This window comes from Martes martes, assembly GCF_963455335.1.
Source record: "Martes martes genome assembly, chromosome: 15".
Taxonomy (NCBI): Eukaryota; Metazoa; Chordata; class Mammalia; order Carnivora; family Mustelidae; genus Martes; species Martes martes.
The window spans coordinates 4,977,049-4,999,271 of NC_137903.1; the positions used below are offsets into that span (position 1 = coordinate 4,977,049).

Sequence of the window (22,223 nt, forward strand, 5' to 3'; positions counted from 1 at the left end):
CCAACTCATCCCCCGACCGGACCTGGACAAAAGGTTGCAGGAATCCTGACATTGCCACAGGCATGAGCTAGGACAAAGCTAGCCCCGTGCGACACACACAGTTGTAAATGGAGGTCTGGGGACCCTTGTTCACTGCAACTTACTTGTGCCCACCAAGCGTGTCTGGGTTTCTTCCCAAGTGCACCACTTCCTCTGTAAGATGGACGGCTGGTGTATCTGCCCAATCTCATGACCTGGCAGGTCTCAAAATGGCCAGCGGGCTCTATGGGCAACTGGTCACACAGTCACTTGATCCTTTGTGGTCAGGCGCTGACTGGGTCCCTATCACGGCCTAATCGTATGCTAGGAGATGCTTTTCAAATGATGAAACTTTCTTTACTGCAGAGGCCATAGCCTTCCTCTAGAACCCTAGAGAACTACGCTGCAACTCTCCTACTGTGGATTGCCCTAGAATCCACACATCATCTTTCCCCACCATAGACACCTCTAGCACCGCGTAATTTTCCAGGTCATACGGCCCACGCAGCAGCGCTGCTTGTGTCGTAGCCTGCATCTGCTGCAGGGGCCTTTCTCGCATTCCTGAGTACAGAATATGGGGCCTCCCCAACTCGAAGAGGCTTACCATGGCACTGGGCTTCTTTCGTGCAGTAAAGGATACAACATGCAATAGCTAACCCTTTGCCTTACAGAGAATGTCTCTGCACACTCCGGATCACGGGGCTCCTACTAAAAACTTACTCAGTGTGGTAGGACCCTGTAGCCCTGCAGGATTTATCTTCCACTCCCTGGAATGTAAGTGTCTCACCAAGGAATCCAAAATACTTGACAATGTCTTTTCATCAGGTCTGATTAGCTTATCCTTATTTCCTGAATAGCATAAGCTTAATAAAGCACACGAGCGTGACATTCTGTAGAATGTCCGGCTCCCTCTGGACTACACTGTGACAACGGGGGAGAATTAACAGAGCCCTAGATCAAGACTGTGAAAATACACTGGTGCCCATCGCTTGTGAACGCAAATTGCTTCTGATACTTCTTTCTGATGGGTACTGCATCACTGAATATGTGATGCATATTCATTGCATCACAGGGTCAGCGAACATTCTGTGAAGGGTCAGAAAGTACGTATTCATCACCATATACCCGTGGCAGAGGCTCTAAACCACACTCAACGCGGTACTGCAACAGGGACAACTGCCTGCGGGGCACGGCAGCCCGGTGTCTGCGAGAGCCAGACCGGAGAAACTAGGGGGAAATGAAGGAAACCCGCACCCTGCATTCTTCTACCTTTCTAAGCACTGAACTATCACTGCCGTTTTCCCTAGCATGCAGGACGATTTTCTTATTTTCTATCTTGGCAGATGGGGGTACAGTTTCAGGGGCTTTGACTGGGGCTTTCTGCCAACTGCCAAATACGTCCATTCTGATTATACATTTGGAAACTGAAAAAATGACCATAAAGCGGGTTTTTGGACCCACTGTGAGGCTGACTTGGGTGAGCACTCCACTCTGAGCCCACTTGTCCCTATCGCAAAGGGGATGAGTGTAGGAAGGGAAGCGCTGTGGTGGTCCTTTAGGTCACTGGGTATCAGAGTCAATTCTGACGCAGTATCCCTGTTTTCCAACTTAAAAAATTAGGTCGTCTTCCCCCAACATACTTAGCCAGGTCAACTTTCAGTTGACAGGTCGAGTCTGAGAATGGTCTGAGACCTAGAAAATGGGCAAGGAATTTTGACTTTTCGCTTAAGTTACTAACTCCTTCTTCTGGGTAATCATTCTTGATCTCTCTTAATTAAATGTAAATCGGTACCATCCTTGCCTACCATTCATTTGGTCCCTAGGACCACCCACATGTCATTAGCCACCTCCACGCTGAACATGCTGCCCTTCTCCACTCTGCTTCTGAGAGTAAGTGCTGCCACTTGGCCTCGGCTGTGCCAGGATCCTATGCTCCTCACTGCTACAAGGGAAACCGGTTCTTAAACATCCCCTTCCATCAGCCTCCACCCACAGAGACAGCCACTTCTAAACTTCTCAAAGATACCAGTGACCCATTCATTAGTGCCTTTCCTTTATAAAAAAATGTTGTCCTCAGGCCTTCCTGAGGAACATGGTCAGCCAGTGGGTTTTCCAGCATAATACACATTCACTTCCTCTAGGCCTTCTGATCACTTCTCATATGGTCCATCATCTCAACTTCATTTCCTGTGGGCCATCGTTTTCTCCAAGTCCCCCAAAGCCATCTCAACAGAGGGCTCTTAGGGCCCTCGCCAGGATGGTCCAGAGTCACAGGAAAATATCCTCATTATCACAAAAATCCATAGGAATTCAGTTCTTAATTCATGAAACCATCCAAACAACTATAAATTTATTATCTAACGTACAATATTTTGGGACAAAGGGGCAGCTCCTTTAAAGTTTGAGAGCAGCATAAAAACTCCTCATAGAGCTTAAACCTAAACCCTGTGATGGTTATTTTTAAGCAAGAGAAAAGGCTAGAAAAATACTATAAATATCCTTACAGTGACACACCTTGCCGAAGAAGCAAGTTCACAAGAGGCAAAATCCTCACGTGAGAAAGAACAGGTCCCGAGACTGTCTGTGCGGCTGACGGAGCTACGGAGCCCGGGGAGGGCCCAGCAGTGCTATTCAACGTGGTTCAAAGACTTGTACCAGTCTGTGAACGGTCTTCTCACTAGTCTATGACATGATGAATTAGTAACTGAGAGTGTTTAGACACCTTTTAGCATTTTGACATTGCTGTGATATCCCAGTGCACAATCTGTGGACTTCTCATGCTGAAAGGAATGTGGTCAGTTCAGGTATGCAGGAGCTTGTGGGGTGGGCAGCATACTGTGAGGACTGCACCGTTGTCACGGAAACACATCTTAGGATACAAAGGACTGGGTATTTGTAAAGCAGAAAGCCTGATCCTTTACCAAAGACAGTTTGAGAAGGACTGCTCTGTCCTTCCCCAAGTCCCAGAATCAGTCAAATAATGCTTTGGGAACAGACAGTAACCAACTGGAGGTCAATTTGTCTATGTTCAATCAAAATGAAAACAAATGGCCTGGCCTGGGAACAGAACAGGACCGGACTAGGGCATCTGTTTCGACTCCTGGAGTAAGGCTGGAGTAGGCCAGCAGGAGTGAGAATCTGTTAAAACCAGCCGCCCCTACGGGACAGGAGGCACGTGGATCAAGGGCTGGGGCCTCTCTGTTCTTCCCTTCCCCTCTCTACCATCGTCCAGTTCTGGCCGGGGCTAGATGGAGAGACTTTAGCCCTTCGGGCTCTGTGACCACCATCACAAGTCGCCTGCACCGTGCCCACCTCCTCGAGAGGAGTCGAGTCTTGGATTCAGACTGGGGCGCTTCCGCACTCTGGTAAGGAACCGTGGCTGGATGTTCCCAAACAGCCTGAGGCCCTCAGAGCACTTCCTCCCTTGTCAACACCGCAGAACATGCAGGATCACTTTAAGGGGTGAAAAGCTTTACCCAAGGGAAGTGGCAGGGCAGGAGCACCGAGTGACTGAGATGCTCAATGTACCCTTGCTCTGTGCGCCATCTTCTGAGTGCCGAACGGGACAGCCAGCTGGCCTGACCAGAGTGCCCACCAATACCTGGCAGCCAAGGCCCATGGATGCAAGGAGAAGTGCAAGGTCAACTCAAAAAAAAAAAAAAATTGTAATTTAAAAGAAAAGGTTAAAAATATACTACTAACAATAATAAGAATGTCAAATGTTAGGGTACAGTACCAACTGAAGGGCTTGCCAGATTGAAACAGCCAGAGGGAGGGAATGAGGCAAGATGGCCATTCAGTCTCCTTTGCCAAGTGAGGCGCAGACTGAGCTGGGGAAGGCGGGTGACGGTAGAACCCAGCACCACGAGATTATGCAGAATTAGTCTGCAAGCACTCCTCACTGCGGCTTACAGACAGTGAGGAAGATCCGAGAAAGACCTGAATGAAAAACAGGCCACGCTCCTCAATCAGAATATTTATTAGTCAAGAAAAAGGACCCGGGCTGCACTCCACTCCCGTTCCCAAGTCACCTGCTTAATCAAGGGACAGGATTCAAAGAAATCAGAGGTCTCAAACAAGCCAGAACGTATCTGGGGAAGAACAGTCATTCATTTCCTAGACCTGACACTGTAATTATATATGTTTTCCAATCAGAGTGGTGGACGGCCCAGATGAGGGGATATAAGATGGCCCTTCTTTGTCAGAGTTGGGTTCCAGAGAAGCGTTGGAATAAACGAGTATTTAAAAAGAGAGAAGATGAGGAGAGGCAGGGGGCAGAGGAAGGTCAAGGGCTGGTTTCACCCAGATCCCAGAGCACTTGAGCTCTCAGGCTGGAACAGGGAGTTGAAGGCTCAGCACCTAAAGAGAGGAGAATCCCAGGGCTTCTCTCTCAACCCTACTGTGATTAGATGCAAAACCCCCCACCTCCTTTTCCTTCATAGAGTTCATAACGGTCTGTCTGAAGGCAAGAGGACATGGTGACAGACCTCGAGTCCCAGCCCAGGCTAAGTTTCTCCCCATCAATCCCAAAGGCTCTGCCCAAAAGAACTAGAGAAATACAGAGTCCCAGGACTCTGTCTCTGCTCCCCAGGTCCCAGAAGGAGTAGAGACAAGGCACGAAGACCCTGAATGCAAATGTGAACATCAGTGTGGCCATATATAACATTATCTGGGAGGTAAGAAAGTACATGCCCCACGAGGGATGCCTTTCTTCACCTGGAAGGTAGCTGGGCCTTTGCTAGCAGCAGAAACCACATGGATAGGGCCCAAAGAAATGGCCCGCACAATAGGCCATGTTTCTAGAAAGACAGAGTAAAAGCCTCAGCTGGTATGGCACAGTCCCAGTCAGCTGGGACAACACAGGGCAGCGGGCAGACTGCTCTCGAGTCGGCTCTCCTGCCTCGGCTCCCAGTGGTTCTGCTGACTCCAGATGCTCCCCACGGCTGGGACTCAGTGACAGACACGTGCTGTGTTTCACATGATCAGACACTGTTCGCCATTGGCACCTGGTGGGCCCGACAGATTGAGGGCATCCAGGTCGAAGTTGAGGCCAGGAGGCTGGAGAAGAGACGGAGGGACTGAGATGACGGCTCCTACCTCAAGCAAGAGCTTCCGAAGGTGCCTCCCCCAGAGCCACAGTGATCGCCTCATGTGAAATCATTAAAGATGACAGAATTGCAGAGACTTGGGACTCAGATTCAAATCTAGAAGACATACTCACCATCTCCCCAGCCAGTTCTTTTGGAGGATGGCCCAAATCCTGTAGCTGGAAAATAAGAGGAACTTGAGAAAGAAAAGATCCTAGAAAACAACAGAGCAACCCAAAGAGGAATCTGACCCGTGGTGTCTCTCCCGTCTTCTGGGGGCCAGGCTTTGGGACCTCTCTTGTGCTCCCTCCTCCACTGGGTCTGGCGGTGTGGCGTTCTTCCCAGACCCCTCCTCCACCGAACACCCAGACAGCACCAGTGGGCAGACGGCAGAGGAGACCTTACCTGCTGCATGAGATCCAGCACTAACTCAAAACGAGCCTTCTGAGTGGCCTCGCTGTCTGTTGGCGTCTCGGCCTCAAACTGCTCACATATCTTGCCCATGACACTGTGCTGCTCCTGGTACTTTTCAAACTGCTCTGGAGGAAGAGATTCCTGGTGACTCTGCAACCATTCTGGATACTAAGGGAAGAATTAATGAACAACGGAGAGGAAAGGAAATTAAATATGAAAAACAATAAAATATGAAAGGAAGGGGAGGGCACGGAGGAAGATAAAAACTAAAGAAGCGAGTTCAGTGTCAAGCAGCAGCACTGACTCCGACCAGACGACCGGCTATGCTAGCACCGGTGGTCACCAGAGGGCGGCGCACTTCTCGGGGAAGGCCTACACAGTCCTAGTTTAGCCCTTACGGGCCATGTGTGAGCTCGGTCACAGAGTCTTTCTTCTTTTTGTTTTGACTTTACAATTTTAAACTTGTAAGAACCATTCTTAGCTTGAGAATTGGCTTCGGTCCTCCCAGACCCTGGCCTGCTAACTCCTGGTCTACACTGCTCACTCCACACCTGACCACACGTAGTACTGTGACACGGAAAAGCTTCTACTACTGTACTTTGTTTCTTGAGCGAAACTGTAAGCCCCCTGACAGCAGGGCCATCTTTGACACTACTCTTAAACTGTGCATAGCACAAAACCAGCAAAAGGGCTGGTGGGACAGCAGTCCGAAACCAGTTTACAGAGACCAGAGCTGAAGGACCGCCCCTTCCACCTTCAACATCTCTGGTGTGGTACCCTCCCGCTCCAAACACACAAAGGAGAAAAGAGTGCACGGCTTGTGCCCTCGAGTTACTCTCTAGCTCTGTAGGCTCTAGGCACACGAAGTAGCCCACAGGGGCTGACGCAACGGACAACCAGGAGGAAAAGCAGAAACACAAGTTCACAAACCTTTTCGGTAATCTCCTTCAGGGATGGGTACAGCACGTCCTTGGACAGGAGGTTCTGCATGATGCTTTGCATGATGGGGAGGATGTTGCCCTCCCCCTCCCCTTCATCCATGCCCAGCCCTTCCATGGCCTTGGTCAGTTCCTCCTCTGACATGCCTGAGTTCTAGAAAGGACAGGAAGGAGGTGAGCCAATACAGGTGGTCTCTGACCTCGGACCATTTTCAACTTTATTAGGATGGCATGAAAAGGGACGCACATTCCGTAGAAACTATACTTCGGATCTCGAATTTGGATCTTTTCCCAGGCTGGTGAGATACAGAGGATACTCTCCTGTAATGCTGGGCAGTGGCCATGGCTCCCAGGCAGCCACACTGTCACCAGGGTCAACAACTGTCCCACTGGTGACGTCCCGCCCCCCCACAACCACTGCTTTTCACTTTCGGCACAGCAGTTAATAAATTACACGAGATAATACCGTATTAGAAAACGGGCTTTGTGTGGAGGACCTTGCCCAACTGCAGGCTCATGTAAGTGTTCTAAACGTGTTTAAGGCAGGCGAGGCTAAGCTTGATGTTCAGCAGGGTAGCTGCATTAAATGCATTTCTAACTTATGACATTTCCAACTTATGGTGGATTCATCAGTTGAGGAAGATCTGTATATGGCCTTCTTGGGATGCTTACCACCCCCTCAGGTGGGAAAGAACTATTTAAACTTGCCTGCAGCAAAACAGTGTGGCAGAAACAGACTTCACATGCTACGAGATAGGGTCTGTCTTTTAAGACTCTGCTGTCCTGTGCGTGAGAGATCCTGGTGGGCACCACCCCGTTCCCTCACCTGAAGATCAGTGGCATTTTTGGCGAGTCCACTTAGTGTCTCCTTCAGGCAAGACGTAAATTCTTGTTGGGAGGTTGCGTCACTGCCTAAGGAAGATGAAGAAAGACAAGGTCTTCAGGTTTTAATTGTCTCTACCCAGACTGACCTGGTTATCAGCTTGATATGCAACATTTACTGGTGGATCACCAGCACTCCAAATCTGAGTCCTGTGTTTATCTTCACAGCCATTTTCACCAATCTGCAAGAACTGTGTGTGTCAGTCTGTTCTCCAAGATGACACCCACAACACCGTGACCTTTCAAGTGGTCGGTTTTCAACAATCTTTTCAAGGACTTTCCAGCCTCATTCCTTTCTTGAAGCCCTGTGGCCATCCCTCTTCCCATCTCCAGGCCCCACCCCATGGCGGCTGTGATAGCACTATCAGCTTTACTGAGAGTTCTCGGCTTTACTGAAGGTTCTCGCGTTCTTGGGCAACAAAGACGGGATAAGTTTGTTCCCAGTGTTCCAGCCCTGGGGGAGGCTCCTCACCCACTCTCCCCGCGGCCTCCGAGAGCTTTTGGAACTGCTCCACCAGGTGGGGCTCTTCCTCAGCCAACTCCTTCATTGCCTTCTCGAATTCTGCAGTGGCTTGGGAAGCCAGCTCGCTGTCGAACAGTTCCTGGAAAAACTTCTCTTGGGAGGCAAAGAGGGCATCCTGCAGGGAAGGGGTGGCAAAAAGGCATGTCTTACTCGGCAACCCTCTGACACAAGCCACAGGCAGTGGCTCTGGAAAATGCAGAGCTTCCCTCCTGCCCACCTCTGCTGGACATTCTAACTACCTCTCTTTAGGAGAACAGTAAGTAAGGCATCAGGCCACTGAGGAAAGGGTATGGGGTGGCATTCCCAAACCAACCACTGAAACCTACTTTTTTTTCAAAGAACTTCCTCGAGATCCCACCAGTCCATCCTCAAAAGTCCCTGTTTACCAGGACTGAGGCCTGAAAGAGCACTCAGCAGTGTAAGGCCAGGGCCTCCTCCCCCCAGACCACTCCAACCCACAGGGGCCTGTCCCACCTCTGCTCAGAGATGCATGCCCATCCCCTCCCCCTCCCTTAAGAGGGCGGAATTTATACTTTGGCAGTGTCTCCTGGCGATCTCTTCTGGGGCCCCGAAGCATCAGGGGCCGTGGTAGTAGGAGGGGGTGCTGGGGAGGGTTTGGCCTTATCGAAATCATCAAGAGCACCTTCAGAGACAAGAGACATAGTGTGTGTGTTGGGGGATGCATGAGGATGCAAGGCTGGGGTCAGGGAGGGGTAGTTCTGGGCAAAGCATTAAGAGAACAATCTTTCAAAGTGCCAACCTTCCTAAAAAAAAATTATTTTTTGTCTCCCTCTCCTGGGCCCCCCTCAATAAGCTTCCCACTTCCCTCCTCATTACCCAATTTATGTGATCAAAGCAGAAAAAATCCCTCAAGGTGGAAGAGGCATCTCTCTCAGAGCTGGGGGGGAGGCAGTGAAAAGCTCTGCAAAGACCTCTCCCTCCACACAGTGCCTTCCTTGCCACATCTAATGATTCCCCAGAAATCCACGGATCCAAGAGGAGCAGAGAGCACAGACATCCATAGGCCCCTGAACTCACTCTGGAGCCCTCGAGGGATTCATTTTTGGCAAGAAAGCAGAAGCCACATGATGCTCCACCCCGCTTCCCATGGGTCCGGGTACTAGCACCGACTGAGGGACCGCGCTCTACTCCCGGGAGAGCATTCAACTCCCTTCCCTCATCCTGCGATTCAGCCCCCCCCACCCCCCAGGCCAAGCTCCCAGAGCTCCCTCCGGTCTCTCTGCAGCTGTGTGCCAATCCACACGGCCGCCTGGCACTCCTGACTTCTGCTCATCCTTCCACCTCCCCACATGTCCGTGGCTGGGCGAGAGACAACACATACTCACCTCTGCCCTGAACAACCCGAGTCCCCACCCCAACACTGCCTGCCAGGCTTAGGGGGAGGGCACGGCCCACGGCGGGCAAGCGGCCAACAGAGCAGCGGAGGTCAGGGCTAAGGCAGAAAAGAACCTTCCGCCTCTCGGAGGAGGGTGAACTGTCTGCCCCCAAGGCCGCAGAAGGGGGTGGGCTTGAGCTCTGACTGGTGAGAGCACCGGCATGGGGCCTGCTGAGGAAAAGGTGAGAGGCCTGGCGGAAGGCGAGTGAGGAGAGGACAGCGCACAGAAGGCCGCGCCACGGGCCCGTCGACGCTTCAAGCAAGCCGTCGGTGAGCGTCGGGGTCGCTGGCCACCGAGGACCGAACGCTGCGGCCGGCGGGAAGGAAGCTGCTCATCTAGAGCAAGGGGAGCTCGGGTCGGACCGCGAAACGCCGGCCGGTGCGTTACCGCTTTCCCTGCGGCCCGGAGACCAACGGTCTGACAGGCTCAGGGGCCCACGGTGGCTCCCTAGCTCCCGCCGCGGAGGAAGGAGAGCGTGACCCAGAGATCTTCCTCGGAGTCGCAGGCTGACCCTCCGCCGCCGGCTAACATTTTGGAGAGCGTCTCCCGCTCCGCCCCCAATATCTCAGGTTCAGTTTACCGTCGAATGAGCCCTTACAACCGCCCCCTCGGGCCTCTCCCATAACGAGCTCTTACTTTCCAGGAGCTCTTCCAATTCCTGGTCAGCGTCGGCCCCAGCACCACAGTCCTCCCCGGCAGCAGCCATCTTGCTCTCTCCGGCTTGCCGTAGGAGGCGGGTCTCCGAGGCGCCTGCGCCCCGCCCCCGAGCCCCGCCCCTTCCCCTCCTGAGACCAATAGCAGTGCAGGTCGGTGCGGAGCCGCCATTTTTAAAGGGACAGGAAGCTTTGTGGGTTGTTTTTGTTTTTGTTTTGTTTTGTTTTGTTTCCTCCCTTCGAGCCAGGAACCGTTGAACTAACGGAGGGGAACCTACTGTTAACTTCTGCCAGGTTACTCAGTAGCCTGGCTTCCTTTATTTCAACTTCTCGCATTATCCAGAGAAGGAGCTCTGTCATCGTTTTCCCTGACACTCGACGCACTCGGGCATTCCGTACAGTTTACTCCCCCGGCTCCCTGTCTCCCCGCCGCCGCCGCGCCGGCAAGGGCCGTCCCTGCCGGGTTCTCCGCTCCCGGGCCGGGGCGAGACGCTCGCGGGCCGCTCTTCGCCCGCCCGGACCCTGACGAGTCCGGCGGCTCCCTGTCACCGCCTGTTCCCCATCAGGACGGCCAGGCCGAAGGACACAGGCCTCGGAACTTAGAACCCGTGTCAGCTGGAGCCACTCAGGCGGAAAAAGTCAGTCTGGGGCCCTGGAACGAGCCGGGGGGCGATTCAAGTGTAGTCGTGGTAGACCTGCCTTCCCTGACGCATGTCCTGTTCTCCGGACGGAACCCACCCTCCAACCCCGAGAGGCTGGGGGAGGCGCGGAAAGGGGCAACTCTACACATCCCTCCCCTCCTCTTCACACGGGTCGGAACCCCTTGGACGCAAGCCCACTTGAGCCCTTGGAGGGCATCCACTGTTTAGGATCCTGTGCTGGGCACAGCGGAGGGAGACGCCAGGCAGGCCCAGCCCCTGCTGTAAAACCGCGGCCCAGGGGCTGGGCTGGAGGTGGGGTCCGACGGGCCGCAAGGATGGTACACGGTAGAGGTCTTAAACGAAGGATCAAGTGCTATGGAGCTTAAAAGGGAGAAATTACATGTGAATGAAGTCACTTCCCACCTTCTGTCCTTGGCTTCCCAAGCACAGACTTGAGTTCTGTGTCATGCACAAGTTTAAGTACCTTCCTCTTTCCTTCACAGATTTTTAAAATCATACCGTGCAAAACCTATTGTATTGCCCCAGGCACAAGTGGTGTGACTCAGGAGAGAACATTCTGCACTTAAGTCAGAAAACTGAAGCCCCAGTCCCAATTCTGTAACTTTGTTCAAAACACTTCACCACCCAAGGCCTCAGATGGCAACTATGTAACGCTGAAGTTCTCTCAATTCTGAACTTCTATAATGGAAACCCCCTCCGTTTAACCCCTTTCTCAACACATGTACCAGAATCTATTCTAGGCTTCTCCACTCAACTCCAAACTGCTTACATGCGTGTCTCTAATATGACTATCGTTCTATCAAGCACATTACAAGTTTTTTTTTTTAGATTTTATTTATTAAAAAAAATTTTATTTATTTATTTGACACAGAGAGAGACAGATCACAAGTAGGAAGAGAGGAGGGTGGGGGAGGGAGAGAAAGCAGGCTCCCTGCTGAGCAGAGAGCAGATGCAGGGCTTGATCCCAGGACCTGAGACCATGACCTGAGCTGAAGGCAGAGGTTTAACCCTCTGAGCCACCCAGGCGCCCACATGACAGGTAATTCTAACAAGCATGTTAATAAGGAAAATACTGGAGGTAACTGAGACAACATGGAGTTGAAAACACACACTTTGCATCATTTCTTAAACTTGCTTCTGCTTTTTCTCTTCTTACTAATGACATTCCTAAAACTTCATCTTCATATTTATTCACCTCCTGCCCTTCTAATGTATAGTGAACACTGTTGCAAAATAGTATTTTACAGCTTTTTTTAAAAAGTGGGCTCCAAGCCTCGTGTGGAGCTAGGCATGGAGCCCAACACTGGGCTTGAACTCATGACCCTGAGCTCGAGACCTGAGATGGAGTCAACATTTAACTGACTGAGCCATCCAGCTGCCCCTACAGCATTTTCTTTGTATCATTCTCTCGATTAAGGACTCAATGGGTCTCCACTGTTTAATGACCAACTTCAAATTCTTGCCTGATATTCACAAGTATCTTACATATATCCATTTTGTTTCCCCAGTAACATGAGCTTCAGGAAGCATGGGCTGTCCTTCTTTCATATACCCCCTTTCAGAATAGTTTGTTTGTGTGCAAAGTTAGTTTTATAATTTAACTTTTAAACTTACAAGTTTTTTTTTTTTGCCAAAATTTATCACCAACTTGCCTACGTTTACAGAAAGAATGTTGACAACTTGAAAGTGTGTCATCAAAATAGTATGCAAATTTTTGAGAGGGCAGGCTTTGTTTGGGGATATTAAGTTTAAGCAAGCAGCTCTTAAAGCTAAAAAAATATCAAGGCCTGTGCTCTTTGGTGCACGAATTCCATCTTGAGGAATTTATCCTACAGACACATTTCCTCAAACTGTACAATGTATGTTCAAGTCATTCACTGCAGCATTTTTTTATAATAAAGAGTGAAAACAGTCTAAACATGCATCAACAAAGAAGGCAACTTCTACGAACTAAATCGTACAATGGTACACTATGCAGAGAAGTAAAAAAAAGAGAACCTAACATACGATATAGAAAAATATCTTAAATGCAGTACATGATAAAACTAACAAGGTGCAGTCATTTAGTGGCATGCGTCATGTATGTATAGCAGGGGAACGGGGAAGGACATATTTCTGTCTGTCGGCAGACACACAAGCCGCTGGAGCATACAAGGATGCCAAGAGTGGCTCCCTGTCTGGAGGAAGGTAACAGGAACTGGGCAGTTGAGGAAAAAAGTGGAAGAAAGATGTTACAGAATAGCTTTTTATTTTTACTGAGTTTTGAACTACATGAATGAACATATTGTTTATTGAAAACATGAATTTAAAATGAAAAAAAAGTACAAACTCTAATCACAGGCACAGGATGTCACTCTATCCAGTGTAGTCTTAGCACATGACAAGCAAACTACCGCGGTTGCCAAGGTAACGGTTGTAACATAACGTATTACTTATTAATCTTACACTTGTCTATTACTGTACAACATCTAGAACAGAGACAAGTAGGAAAGATGGGTGGTAGGTGCTCAGTCTGGCTCTAACAAGCAAAAGTGGGAAAGGGCACTGTCATCAGTCATGGAATAGGGGAGCTACTTGCTTTCTACGTTCTCACAGTTTAATATATGAACGATACGTGCTTTTTAAAAAAAGACAAAGGGCATTTGTTACTTACAAAAGTAATGTAAATTACAAGTAACTCTAAGTAAGTAACTTTAATTGCATAATGATTACAAAAAAAAAGCTGTCTGCTTTGGTGAGGCAGCTACACGGTGCAGGAACATGAGGGTGTCTGGGAAACAAATGGAATCACAAAACTCTTAGAAATTTACTTTATTAAGGGGTGAGAAACAAAGCACAAGAACAATGACTATGAAGAACAAATCAATAAACAGTGACGTGCATTTTTGGAAAACAAGTTTCTCCTCAGACTTTATAAAAGTTTCTGGGCACACAGAGGGTACTTGTCTGGGAGCTTAAATGTCCGAGGAAAATGGGGGATGGCTAAGGGTTTGCTCTGACTGATCTCATTTATTACATCCTGCTTCTTTCCCAAGGAAAATACAAAGACAGTGGGGAGGGAAAGGATAAGTATTAAAGGAATTCAGTGAGCAAATGTGCGTCACCGAGTTTTCATTTGTTCCTTGAACGATCGAAGCTAGGGAGGCAAGGCCAACAGCGACCACAGCTGTAGTCACCCTTGAGGAGAGGACAAAGAGTCACGTGTAGACATTCCGATTAGCCACAGAAGAAGAGAAAGGGACACTAGGTCTTAGGGCAGGAGAGCTAAATGTCAATGATCCGAAGGGTAGTTGAGGAAGGAGGAGCTGGAAGGACAGAGAGATTCCCCGAAGGAAAATAGGGTGATTGACTTGCACACACCAAAGGGGGCCTTAGCGGAACTGCAGAGGACTGATCCTTAAACCAATGACGTCTTTGCCGATCTCTGTCACCTGCGGAAAAGGAAACAGAGGAAAAAAAATGAAGGATTTGTGAGGGCAAAAAGCCCAGAAAGCTTACTCCCTCCACTCTTCAGGGCATACAGCAGGATTCACTGTTAACATCTGTTACTGATCAGTAAACAGCAGTGGGAGAAGCTCCAGCTTTCTTCAGTATCACTGCCTCAAGGAGCTACAGGCAAATACAGGAGGAAAAAAGGACCCACATGCTTCTTTCCCTTTCCTCTTCCCTCAAAGTCCTGGATGCATTTCTAGAAGACAGTACTTACTGTAGTGACCTTGCAGATTTGACCCTTGAACTCCGGGGAATAGCAGGCCCCGCTGAGCGGACACTTCTCCACTGGCTTTCCACGGTAGATGGGCCGATAGGATGCAGCACAGATGTCAAAAGGGTTGTGCATGTCGTAATTGAGCTGGCAGGCGTCTGTGGGGTTCTTCTCACAGGCAGACAGAATTTTGCGGGTCTGAGGAAGATGAAATATTTTATTGAAGAGGACTGAACATTGCAAACCACAACTCAAATGATCTCAGCACTAGGACTGAGGAGTTTCTTTGATTCAAGATGCAACCGTCCTGAGTGGACACAGAGTGTGTCCTTCACACAGGACATGTGCGGAGGGTCGCAATCACTGCTCCCGCTCTGTCAGGATTTCCCCTTCTCAATACCAAAGTGGTTCCACGGACCTAGACCCATATTCCTCCACCAAGTCGGGAATTATCAGGGCCAGGACTCAAAGGAGTAAGACTGGCTTCGACCCCCGAGAAGAACGCTTCTAGAGAATACAAGTAGCGGCCCGTGTGTGTGGAGGTTAGCGGTGGCACTAACAGGTGGAAGGGCTTAGGCACAGAAGGCAGGAGGTATTCTAGGGAGCAGGTCGCTCTTACACCTGCACCACGGCCGAATGAGTTCGAAGTTCCCTTTCCAGGGGCAGGAGGAGGCGCACCCGCCGCTCCGCGACGAGGCCGGCTGTTCCTCCGCACTCTGCTTCAGAGGCCAGGGCCTGGCTCTCCTACTCCCTCCACGTAAGAGACCCGAGTCCTTCATGTTCACAGGAGTCCCCATCTACCTGCTGAGCCACCTCCGGCTTGGGCCCGAGTTCCAAGAGGCGCCGAGCAAAGGTGGCAGCTGTCTTAAAGTTCTTGAGCTTGAAGAAGAGGTTGAGGGCGGTCCGCAGCACCAGGATCATGTGCACCGGCTGCAGGTTTGAGTGGGTGAAGTAGGCTGCCATCTGGCGGACAGAGGAGGGACACATGCCAGGCTGAGGCCGCACAGCTTTACAGATCAACAGATCATTTCGAGGCTGCTGCACGTGCATTCAACACGACACAAAGCAAACAAACACGGGACGGACTACACGGCAGAGGGATCCTTCTGCCCCCTGGGTGTGGAGGCCTGATGCAATGAAGAAATACATTCTCTCCTCGCAGAAGTGGGCCCAAATCTCTCTTACTCCCCAGGCTGAAATCTGGGTTTAGAAGTCAAGAATTCCGACCTACTGGATGGGAGAGGGGAGGACACCTCTGTACGGCGCAGAGGCCCAGAGACTGTACCTCGCAGATGCGCTTCTGCTGTTCCAGAGTCTCTTTAGGCAGCTTCTTCCTCTCTATCTCCATGGACAGACCCACGATGTACTCACGGCAGATGGTGATGAGTTGCTGGGCCTGCAGAGAGGGCGAAGCAAGGTCACGGCGCAGAGGCCAGGCTGTGGGCGAGCCCAGGACCAGGACAAGCGGCCGCGCCTCCTACCTCCGCAATCTCCTGTTTGTTGTCCACCACGAGAAGAGGCACGCTGAGCAAAATGGAGCGGAATTTCTCCACAGCCTCCTCGAACTTGCCCACCGTGGTGAGCTGGTAGCAGAGCTGCAGCCGCTGGATGAGGTCGTTCAGCTTCAGGCCCACGGCCGGCGCACCGTTCTTCAGCCCCGCGTCCTTCCTGCGAGCGTGGAGAAGCAGGAAGAAGACAGGATAACCGGGGCTCAGTGGGGGGAACGGGAGGGGGACCCGCACACAGGTGTAGAAACCAAGCCTCACGGAGCGTCAAGCCGAAGTTCTCTTCCTACCAGGAAACCTCAGTTCTGGGACGCGGTTAACCGTCCCCCGGGCGACCACCTGAAGTACCTACCCCAAGCTGGAAGAGACAGAAGTCAGGAGCAAGGGGCCTTACCAGTTGCGATTAGGATAGCCATACATGGAGGGCAGGCAGGGCAGGGCCTGGTAGGTGGTACGGCCGCGGGCAAAGGTCTGTAGGAACAGCTGCTTGTAAGGGCCAAACTGGGTGACCCCCACTTGGTCGTGAAGAAGCTGGAATACAGGAGGAAAGCAACACAAAAACTGACCACTGAGAAATGAGCTGACCCTGGGCAAGGTGCTTATTAACTGCTCCGCACTTGTTTCATCTGTAAATTACACTTCGTTACAGGACCCACCGCATTCAGTAACACCTGTTAAGCATTTAGGATAGTGCCTGACACACCGTCGACAGAGGAAAGGTTTGTGGCTGCTGCATCTGTAGTTACTGTCAGCGTAACGCATGGTTCAGTGTTTCACACACCTGTTTGTGAAGGGGTGCTGACTTCACTGATGCGAGCCCGAAAACAGACTATATACATGGGGGAAGGTGGCTGGTGGGATCTGCCTGAAGAGATTACTGAGCCAAATGGAAAGTGAGAAGGCGGCCTTATGAGGCAAGTCTCCTTAGGCCAGATGAGGATTTCCACGATAAAGACACACCTCTGCCCTTATGCGCAGGTTAATTTCCATTTGGTTAAGAGGAGTCAGTCACCTCCCTGAGGACCTGAGCGAGGGCCTCAAGAGCCAACAAGAGCCAACGCTACTCTAAGACTTACCCGCATGGCTGTTTCAAAAGAGCCGGCCAGGATGTGATCGACTGGAAGCTGAGAGTTATTGCACCAGATCTATCAAGAAACAGAAAACCCAAGCCAAGTGACACTCTGCACTTTCTCCTCCCGAACTACTCCACTCTGCATCTGCAGCAGAAGAGCACAGTCTTCACACGTTAATCCAGTATAGCCAGCTCAGAACCAGTCACACCCACACGGCTGTGCTTCCCTGCGTACCTGAGTCGGGCTGGTTCCCTTGGTGGGGGGCACAAAGAACCCGTCCTCAGCGCCCCCTGCTGCTCCAGGGGGTATATCCTAGGTGGAAAACAGGTCAGTCATTTTGTAAGCCGGTCAAGCACTTGCCCTGGTAAGTCTGAACACCGCCCTTTACCTTGTTCCCAGATTCCACCGGGGGGGGGGGGGGGGGGGGAGGGGGACGGTTGTGGGAGAAGACCCTCAAAACAGGAGCAGCTCCACCAGTAACAAAAACCAAAAGCTCCAATTCAGACAACAAAACCTGCTGCCTTTTCATAAGCTGCTGTTGGCACAACCTGATTATCTCCTCCCTTCTTTCAAATGGAGACAGGCATCAGACCAGGAGGGTCTAGACTCCCTGCCTTTTGGGAACCTCAGGACAGGTCGGGGGCGGTAAGGATGGCAGCTGGCACAAGGAGAAGCAGAGGGAGCCTTCTAAGGGTGAGAACCCCACGCACCAGCTCAGGAGGGAGCTCCAGGTCCTCTTCAACATCCCAGCCGCCTCCTTCTTCCTGTCCCTTGCCAAGACCATCATCCCCCAGACCTTCTGCAGCCTCCACAAACCCGTCTGTAGGGAAAATCCAGGCTCAAAGTGGATTTGCAGAGTGACACAATCTTAGCCCAAAGAAAGCATAATGCTAGGATCTTTGTGGGTCCCATGGTCTGGAACCCTGCAGGGCCGCCCCACAACCCAGCCCCCACCCAGGCCACCATCCTGCCAGGACAGTCCGAGAAGTGTGCTCTTACCTTCATCCAGCTGCAGCTCCGCATCCTCTCCCCAGCCCTCGGTGCCAACAGTGTCGATGTCGATGTCGGCGGCCAGCGCACCCCCCTTGCCTGCACAGAGAGAAGGAACAAAAGGAGCTCGGCGCGGCTGGCAAGTCTGGGGTCTGGCCCTTTCTGCAGGCGAGCTGCAGCCTTGCAAAAGCAGGTGCCAAGGCTGTGTCCACTTAAAGTTCTTGTTTGTTATTTACTTTTATAGGATATATGCTATGCTAACTTGCAGTAGGTTTCAAAGAGAGAGGGAATGAAAGAGAGTTAGAAAGGCCTTCCTGCTACTAAAACCTGCCTCTTCAACCATTTTTTAAAAAGATTTTATCTATTTATTTCCAAGAGAGAGAGACGTGTGTGTGCTTGAACAAGTAAGGGGGAGGGGCAGAGGGTCAGACAGAAGCAGACTCCGCCTTGAACAGGGAGCCCAATGTGGGGCTCGATCCCCAAGACTCTAGCAGCATAATCCGAGCCAAAGGCAGACACTCAACTGACTGAGCCACCCAGGTGCCCCTCTTAAACCATCGTTTACTTAGCAACTCTGAAGAGATTCCTGCTGAGAGCTCTGCTTAGCTACCACCACCACAGTGTGTACAGGGCATGGGGACAAAGGGTAAGAGAGAGGTGGAGGAACGAGCAGGGCTGGGACTAAGATGCTCAGGGGTGTATCCAAGCTCTCAGCCAAGAAAAACAAGCCAGGAGACGAAGCCAAGAAAACCGAAGCAGGGCACACGTCTGCATGCGGCCCTGGTGCCGTTAAGACCATACGTCATGAACAATGAAATACTGAACGGGACTGTACACGTACACATATGGAAAAGCCTAAGGAAACGCACCCAAATGTTCAGAGCAGTCGTCGGAGGCCCGGACTATGACACAACTTTCCTTTCTCCCCCTATTTTCCAAATTCTCATCATCTCATAATGCTTTTATTTAATTTCTGAAAGCATGTACCATAGCTCTGACTGGCATCTCCGTGCTCCATGATGCTCACGCAGAAGAAAGGACGAAGAAGCTGAGGGAGCTCTGTGGGACAGCTCCTCACAAAACAAACAACAAAACCACCACGGAGGGGCGGGCACTTACCCTTGCTGGCAATGGAACCTTCAAAGAAGCCTTTGGACACAGTCAGCAAGGGCCAGTTGGTATCCAACGGCATGATGGGTGCGGGGGGCTGGAGCAGCTTGGCATTAGGGTCAATGTCCGGGATCTGAAGGGTGGAAGGAGGCGAAAAGCAAACAGCTGTGAGGAATCGTGCAGGGAAGGTTACGGACCTCCTCTGATCTCCTCGGCTTCTCTGCCTCTCCTGGTAACCAGGTGGGAGAGGAACATCTCTAGATTTACACTGGCCCCAGATCTCAGTTCATCCTGTAACCAGACACCCCGGTAAGCAAAGACTCACAGTCTCCTTCTCGGGGTCAAATGTCTCCTTCAGGCTCTCAGCCTCTTCATCTAAGCCATGAGTAGCAGCTGTGAGGTAGGCCAGCGACTCTGTAGAGGAAACAGACACCGTGGCAGACAGCCTCCCAGACGTCCCCCAGCGTCCCCTGCCTCCTGAGATTCAAGGCTGTGCAAAATCCGCCCCCACACCCACACCTGCCGTGCGGAAGGGACTTGGTGACGCACTTCTAATGAACGAGACATGACAGAAGTGATGGCGCTGTCACTTCTGAGATTAGGATACAAAGACCGTGGCCTCCACTTGGAGGCCATCGCCTGCTCTGAGGGAACCCAGCTGCCACGCTGTGAGGTGCCCTGAAGAGACACCCACACAAAACGGACACCGCCCAGCCAGCAGCCCACAAGACCCTGAGGACCGCCGGCGGCCCTGCAGAGCGTGGGAGGAGAGCCTCCCCCACTCACGCCTTGAGACAGCTGCAGTCTTGGCCGACACCCTGATCGCAGACTCCTGGGACACACTGAGCCGGAGGCATTCAGCTAAGCGATGCTGCAAACTGAGGTAAGCAGCATTTGTTGTTTTAAAAGACTCGGCTTCGGGATAATTTGCTACACAGCAGTAAGCAACTAATACAGCTGCTTATCCTTAAGTTCTCTCATCAGTGCTGACAAGAATCTTGGAATCTTCCCCGACTCCTCACGTCACACATCCAGCCCTTCCGTAAGTCACGATTCCACCTTCACAACACACGGCAAGTCTGACCCCGTTACTGTTTAGTTCCTCCGCCCAAACCACGTCTCTCACCTTTCTTGTTTCCTAGCGTACCTCAAATGCTAGTACTGTGCTTGGTACACAGTGGGCCCTCAGAAAATGCCCCTGGGGGGCGCCTGGGTGGCTCAGTGGGTTAAAGCCTCTGCCTTCGGCTCAGGTCGTGATCTCAGGGTCCTGGGATCGAGCCCCGCATCGGGCTCTCTGCTCAGCGGGGAGCCTGCTTCCCCTCCTCTCTCTCTGCCTGCCTCTGCCTACTTGTGATCTCTCTGTCAGATAAATAAATAAAATCTTAAAAAAAAAAAAAAAAGGAAATACCCTTGAATATATAAACAAATAAATCAAAAGGTAAATGAGTGAAACCTGCTGGCTGGACATGAAAGACTAAAACTCTAACGGCATCGGACCAAGCGTATTTACTAGGGTTTCTGCTTCAGGACGCGCTACGACCGCGTGGCTCCGCCATGACTATTAACTGTCTCCCTCGGAGTGCTCGGCCAGACCGAATACTCTGGCTGTACCTCCACTGGGCTTGGAGAACGTCTTCTGAGCATGACGGGAGCATGCTGTCTCCTCTGGAGAAATGCACAACAAAGGGAAATACCTCACCCCTACGCGTGGGTAATTCGCCACCCAGAGAAAACACCGTCCAAGCCCCAAGAGAGCCGGGGAGTCCCGCACGCTCGCTTACTCTGCCCGCAGTTCTTCAGGATCCGGACCCGCTCGGACACGTCGCCCAGGTAGAGGGCATTCTGATAATGGCCACTCATGTCCTTTCGGATCTCAGCTGCAGAAGGTCGGTAAGAGACACCGAGTCAGGTCTTTTCTCGTAAGTTCTCGCTCTCCGTTTGCTTCCCCTTCCCGCCAAGGACGGCTCTTCCCATCCTTAGTTTCCGGGAACTCACCAATTTTCATCATCTTGCGAAGCTTCTCTAGGTTGCCAGTGATAAGGTACAAGAAAGAAAGTCTGTCGAAGTTTTTGGTGCGCTGATAACACATTTCCACAATCTGGTGGTTCCCCTGTAGCAAGGCCACTTCTCCCAGCTTCTCCCAGCAGTTCTTGTCATCCAGCGCTTTGGCTGCTTCCAGAGCAATCTAGAGGCCCCAGGGTCAGAGTTAACAGGTTGGCAGACACTGTGACTCAAAACCGGGGCCTTCAGTCAAAGCATCTGCCTCCACAGAAATCTCCCACAGACTCTACACTTGCAATTGCTGCCAGCGCTCCATCTAATTCTACTGAAGATCCTATCAGCGAACAGAGTCCCTGTCGTTCCACGGAATCACATCACATTCTCCTCCTCCTCAGAAATTCACTTTTATGACAAAATCATCTCCGACCATTTGCTGACTCTGTAGGGCCATTTCTTACTTAGTTACCTTTTCTGCTACTTGCTAAGTCTGAAGCTCGTCAGGGGCTTTATGAAAGACAGAAGAAATAACAAAAGAAGGAAGTTCAGAACTAGAAAGTCAATTCACCTAAGCCCTCTCCCCATTTAAAAGTAATGCCTGCACTCTGTAGGTCCCAGTATCTTTTAAAATTTGATTTAATTTTTAAGTAGGCTCCACACCCAGTGGAGGGGCTTGAACTCAGGACCCTGAGATCCAGACCCGAGCTGAGATCAAGAGTCAGAGGCTGACCGAGCCGGCAGGCGCCCCTCTAGGTCGCAACATTTCACAAGTGCTTCTTCATCTAAGCGGCCAATCAGCAAGTGAAAAGTGAAGGAAATAATGAGACTGTTCGGATTCCATGTGATGCTGCTCCAATTCTAGAAGTTAATAAATCCAGAATGACCGAGAGTGACAACAGCAGCGATGCTACAGCAGAAGCAGAGACAGGAAGTAGCGAACAGCAAGAGGAAGACAGCTCTACCTAACAGCTAGAACAATCTCCAATCCCATCACACTCGCTGAAGAAGCACGCCCAGGATGACATCCTCGCAACGTGACCTTAACCCTCTCACCTTCTCTGCAATGACACGGGGCTCGTGACCACGTCTCCCTCACCTCAATGTTTCCACACTCAAGTGCCAGACTAAAGCGAGTCTTCTCGTCCTTGACGAAATGCAGTGCCACTTCCGGGTAGCCCTTCTTCTGGAGGTAAGCGATGATGGACTGGCCGACTAGCTTGGCGTTCCTCACCATGTGCAGCACCTAGACATTCGGGGTGGGGGAGGGCAG

At 51.2% G+C, this 22,223-nt stretch overlaps 2 protein-coding genes across 2 annotated transcripts in view; both read right to left on the reverse strand.

The window, feature by feature from the left end:
* Window positions 1-3,687: 3,687 nt before the first annotated feature.
* On the reverse strand, window positions 3,688-9,981 carry PEX19 (peroxisomal biogenesis factor 19). The gene is made up of 8 exons (XM_080824175.1): window positions 9,896-9,981; window positions 8,396-8,505; window positions 7,812-7,977; window positions 7,284-7,369; window positions 6,450-6,611; window positions 5,511-5,687; window positions 5,240-5,284; window positions 3,688-5,076 (listed from the first exon to the last, which is right to left on the reverse strand). Exons 1-8 carry the CDS (start codon window positions 9,963-9,965, stop codon window positions 4,993-4,995), a joined length of 900 nt encoding a protein of 299 aa, XP_080680301.1. The 5' UTR covers window positions 9,966-9,981; the 3' UTR covers window positions 3,688-4,992.
* Window positions 9,982-13,370: 3,389 nt separating this feature from the next.
* COPA (COPI coat complex subunit alpha) overlaps window positions 13,371-22,223 on the reverse strand; it is a 43,813-nt gene continuing 34,960 nt past the window's right edge. The window contains exons 19-33 of the mRNA XM_080824262.1: window positions 22,050-22,196; window positions 20,951-21,140; window positions 20,737-20,832; window positions 19,281-19,369; window positions 18,965-19,088; window positions 17,855-17,944; window positions 17,566-17,675; window positions 17,090-17,167; window positions 16,859-16,927; window positions 16,177-16,313; window positions 15,759-15,945; window positions 15,563-15,673; window positions 15,079-15,240; window positions 14,281-14,475; window positions 13,371-14,005 (exon numbers count right to left, since the gene is read on the reverse strand). Coding sequence (XP_080680388.1) covers window positions 13,946-14,005; window positions 14,281-14,475; window positions 15,079-15,240; window positions 15,563-15,673; window positions 15,759-15,945; window positions 16,177-16,313; window positions 16,859-16,927; window positions 17,090-17,167; window positions 17,566-17,675; window positions 17,855-17,944; window positions 18,965-19,088; window positions 19,281-19,369; window positions 20,737-20,832; window positions 20,951-21,140; window positions 22,050-22,196 — 1,845 coding nt within the window. The 3' untranslated portion in view covers window positions 13,371-13,945. The remainder of the gene's footprint in view (window positions 14,006-14,280; window positions 14,476-15,078; window positions 15,241-15,562; window positions 15,674-15,758; window positions 15,946-16,176; window positions 16,314-16,858; window positions 16,928-17,089; window positions 17,168-17,565; window positions 17,676-17,854; window positions 17,945-18,964; window positions 19,089-19,280; window positions 19,370-20,736; window positions 20,833-20,950; window positions 21,141-22,049; window positions 22,197-22,223) is intronic.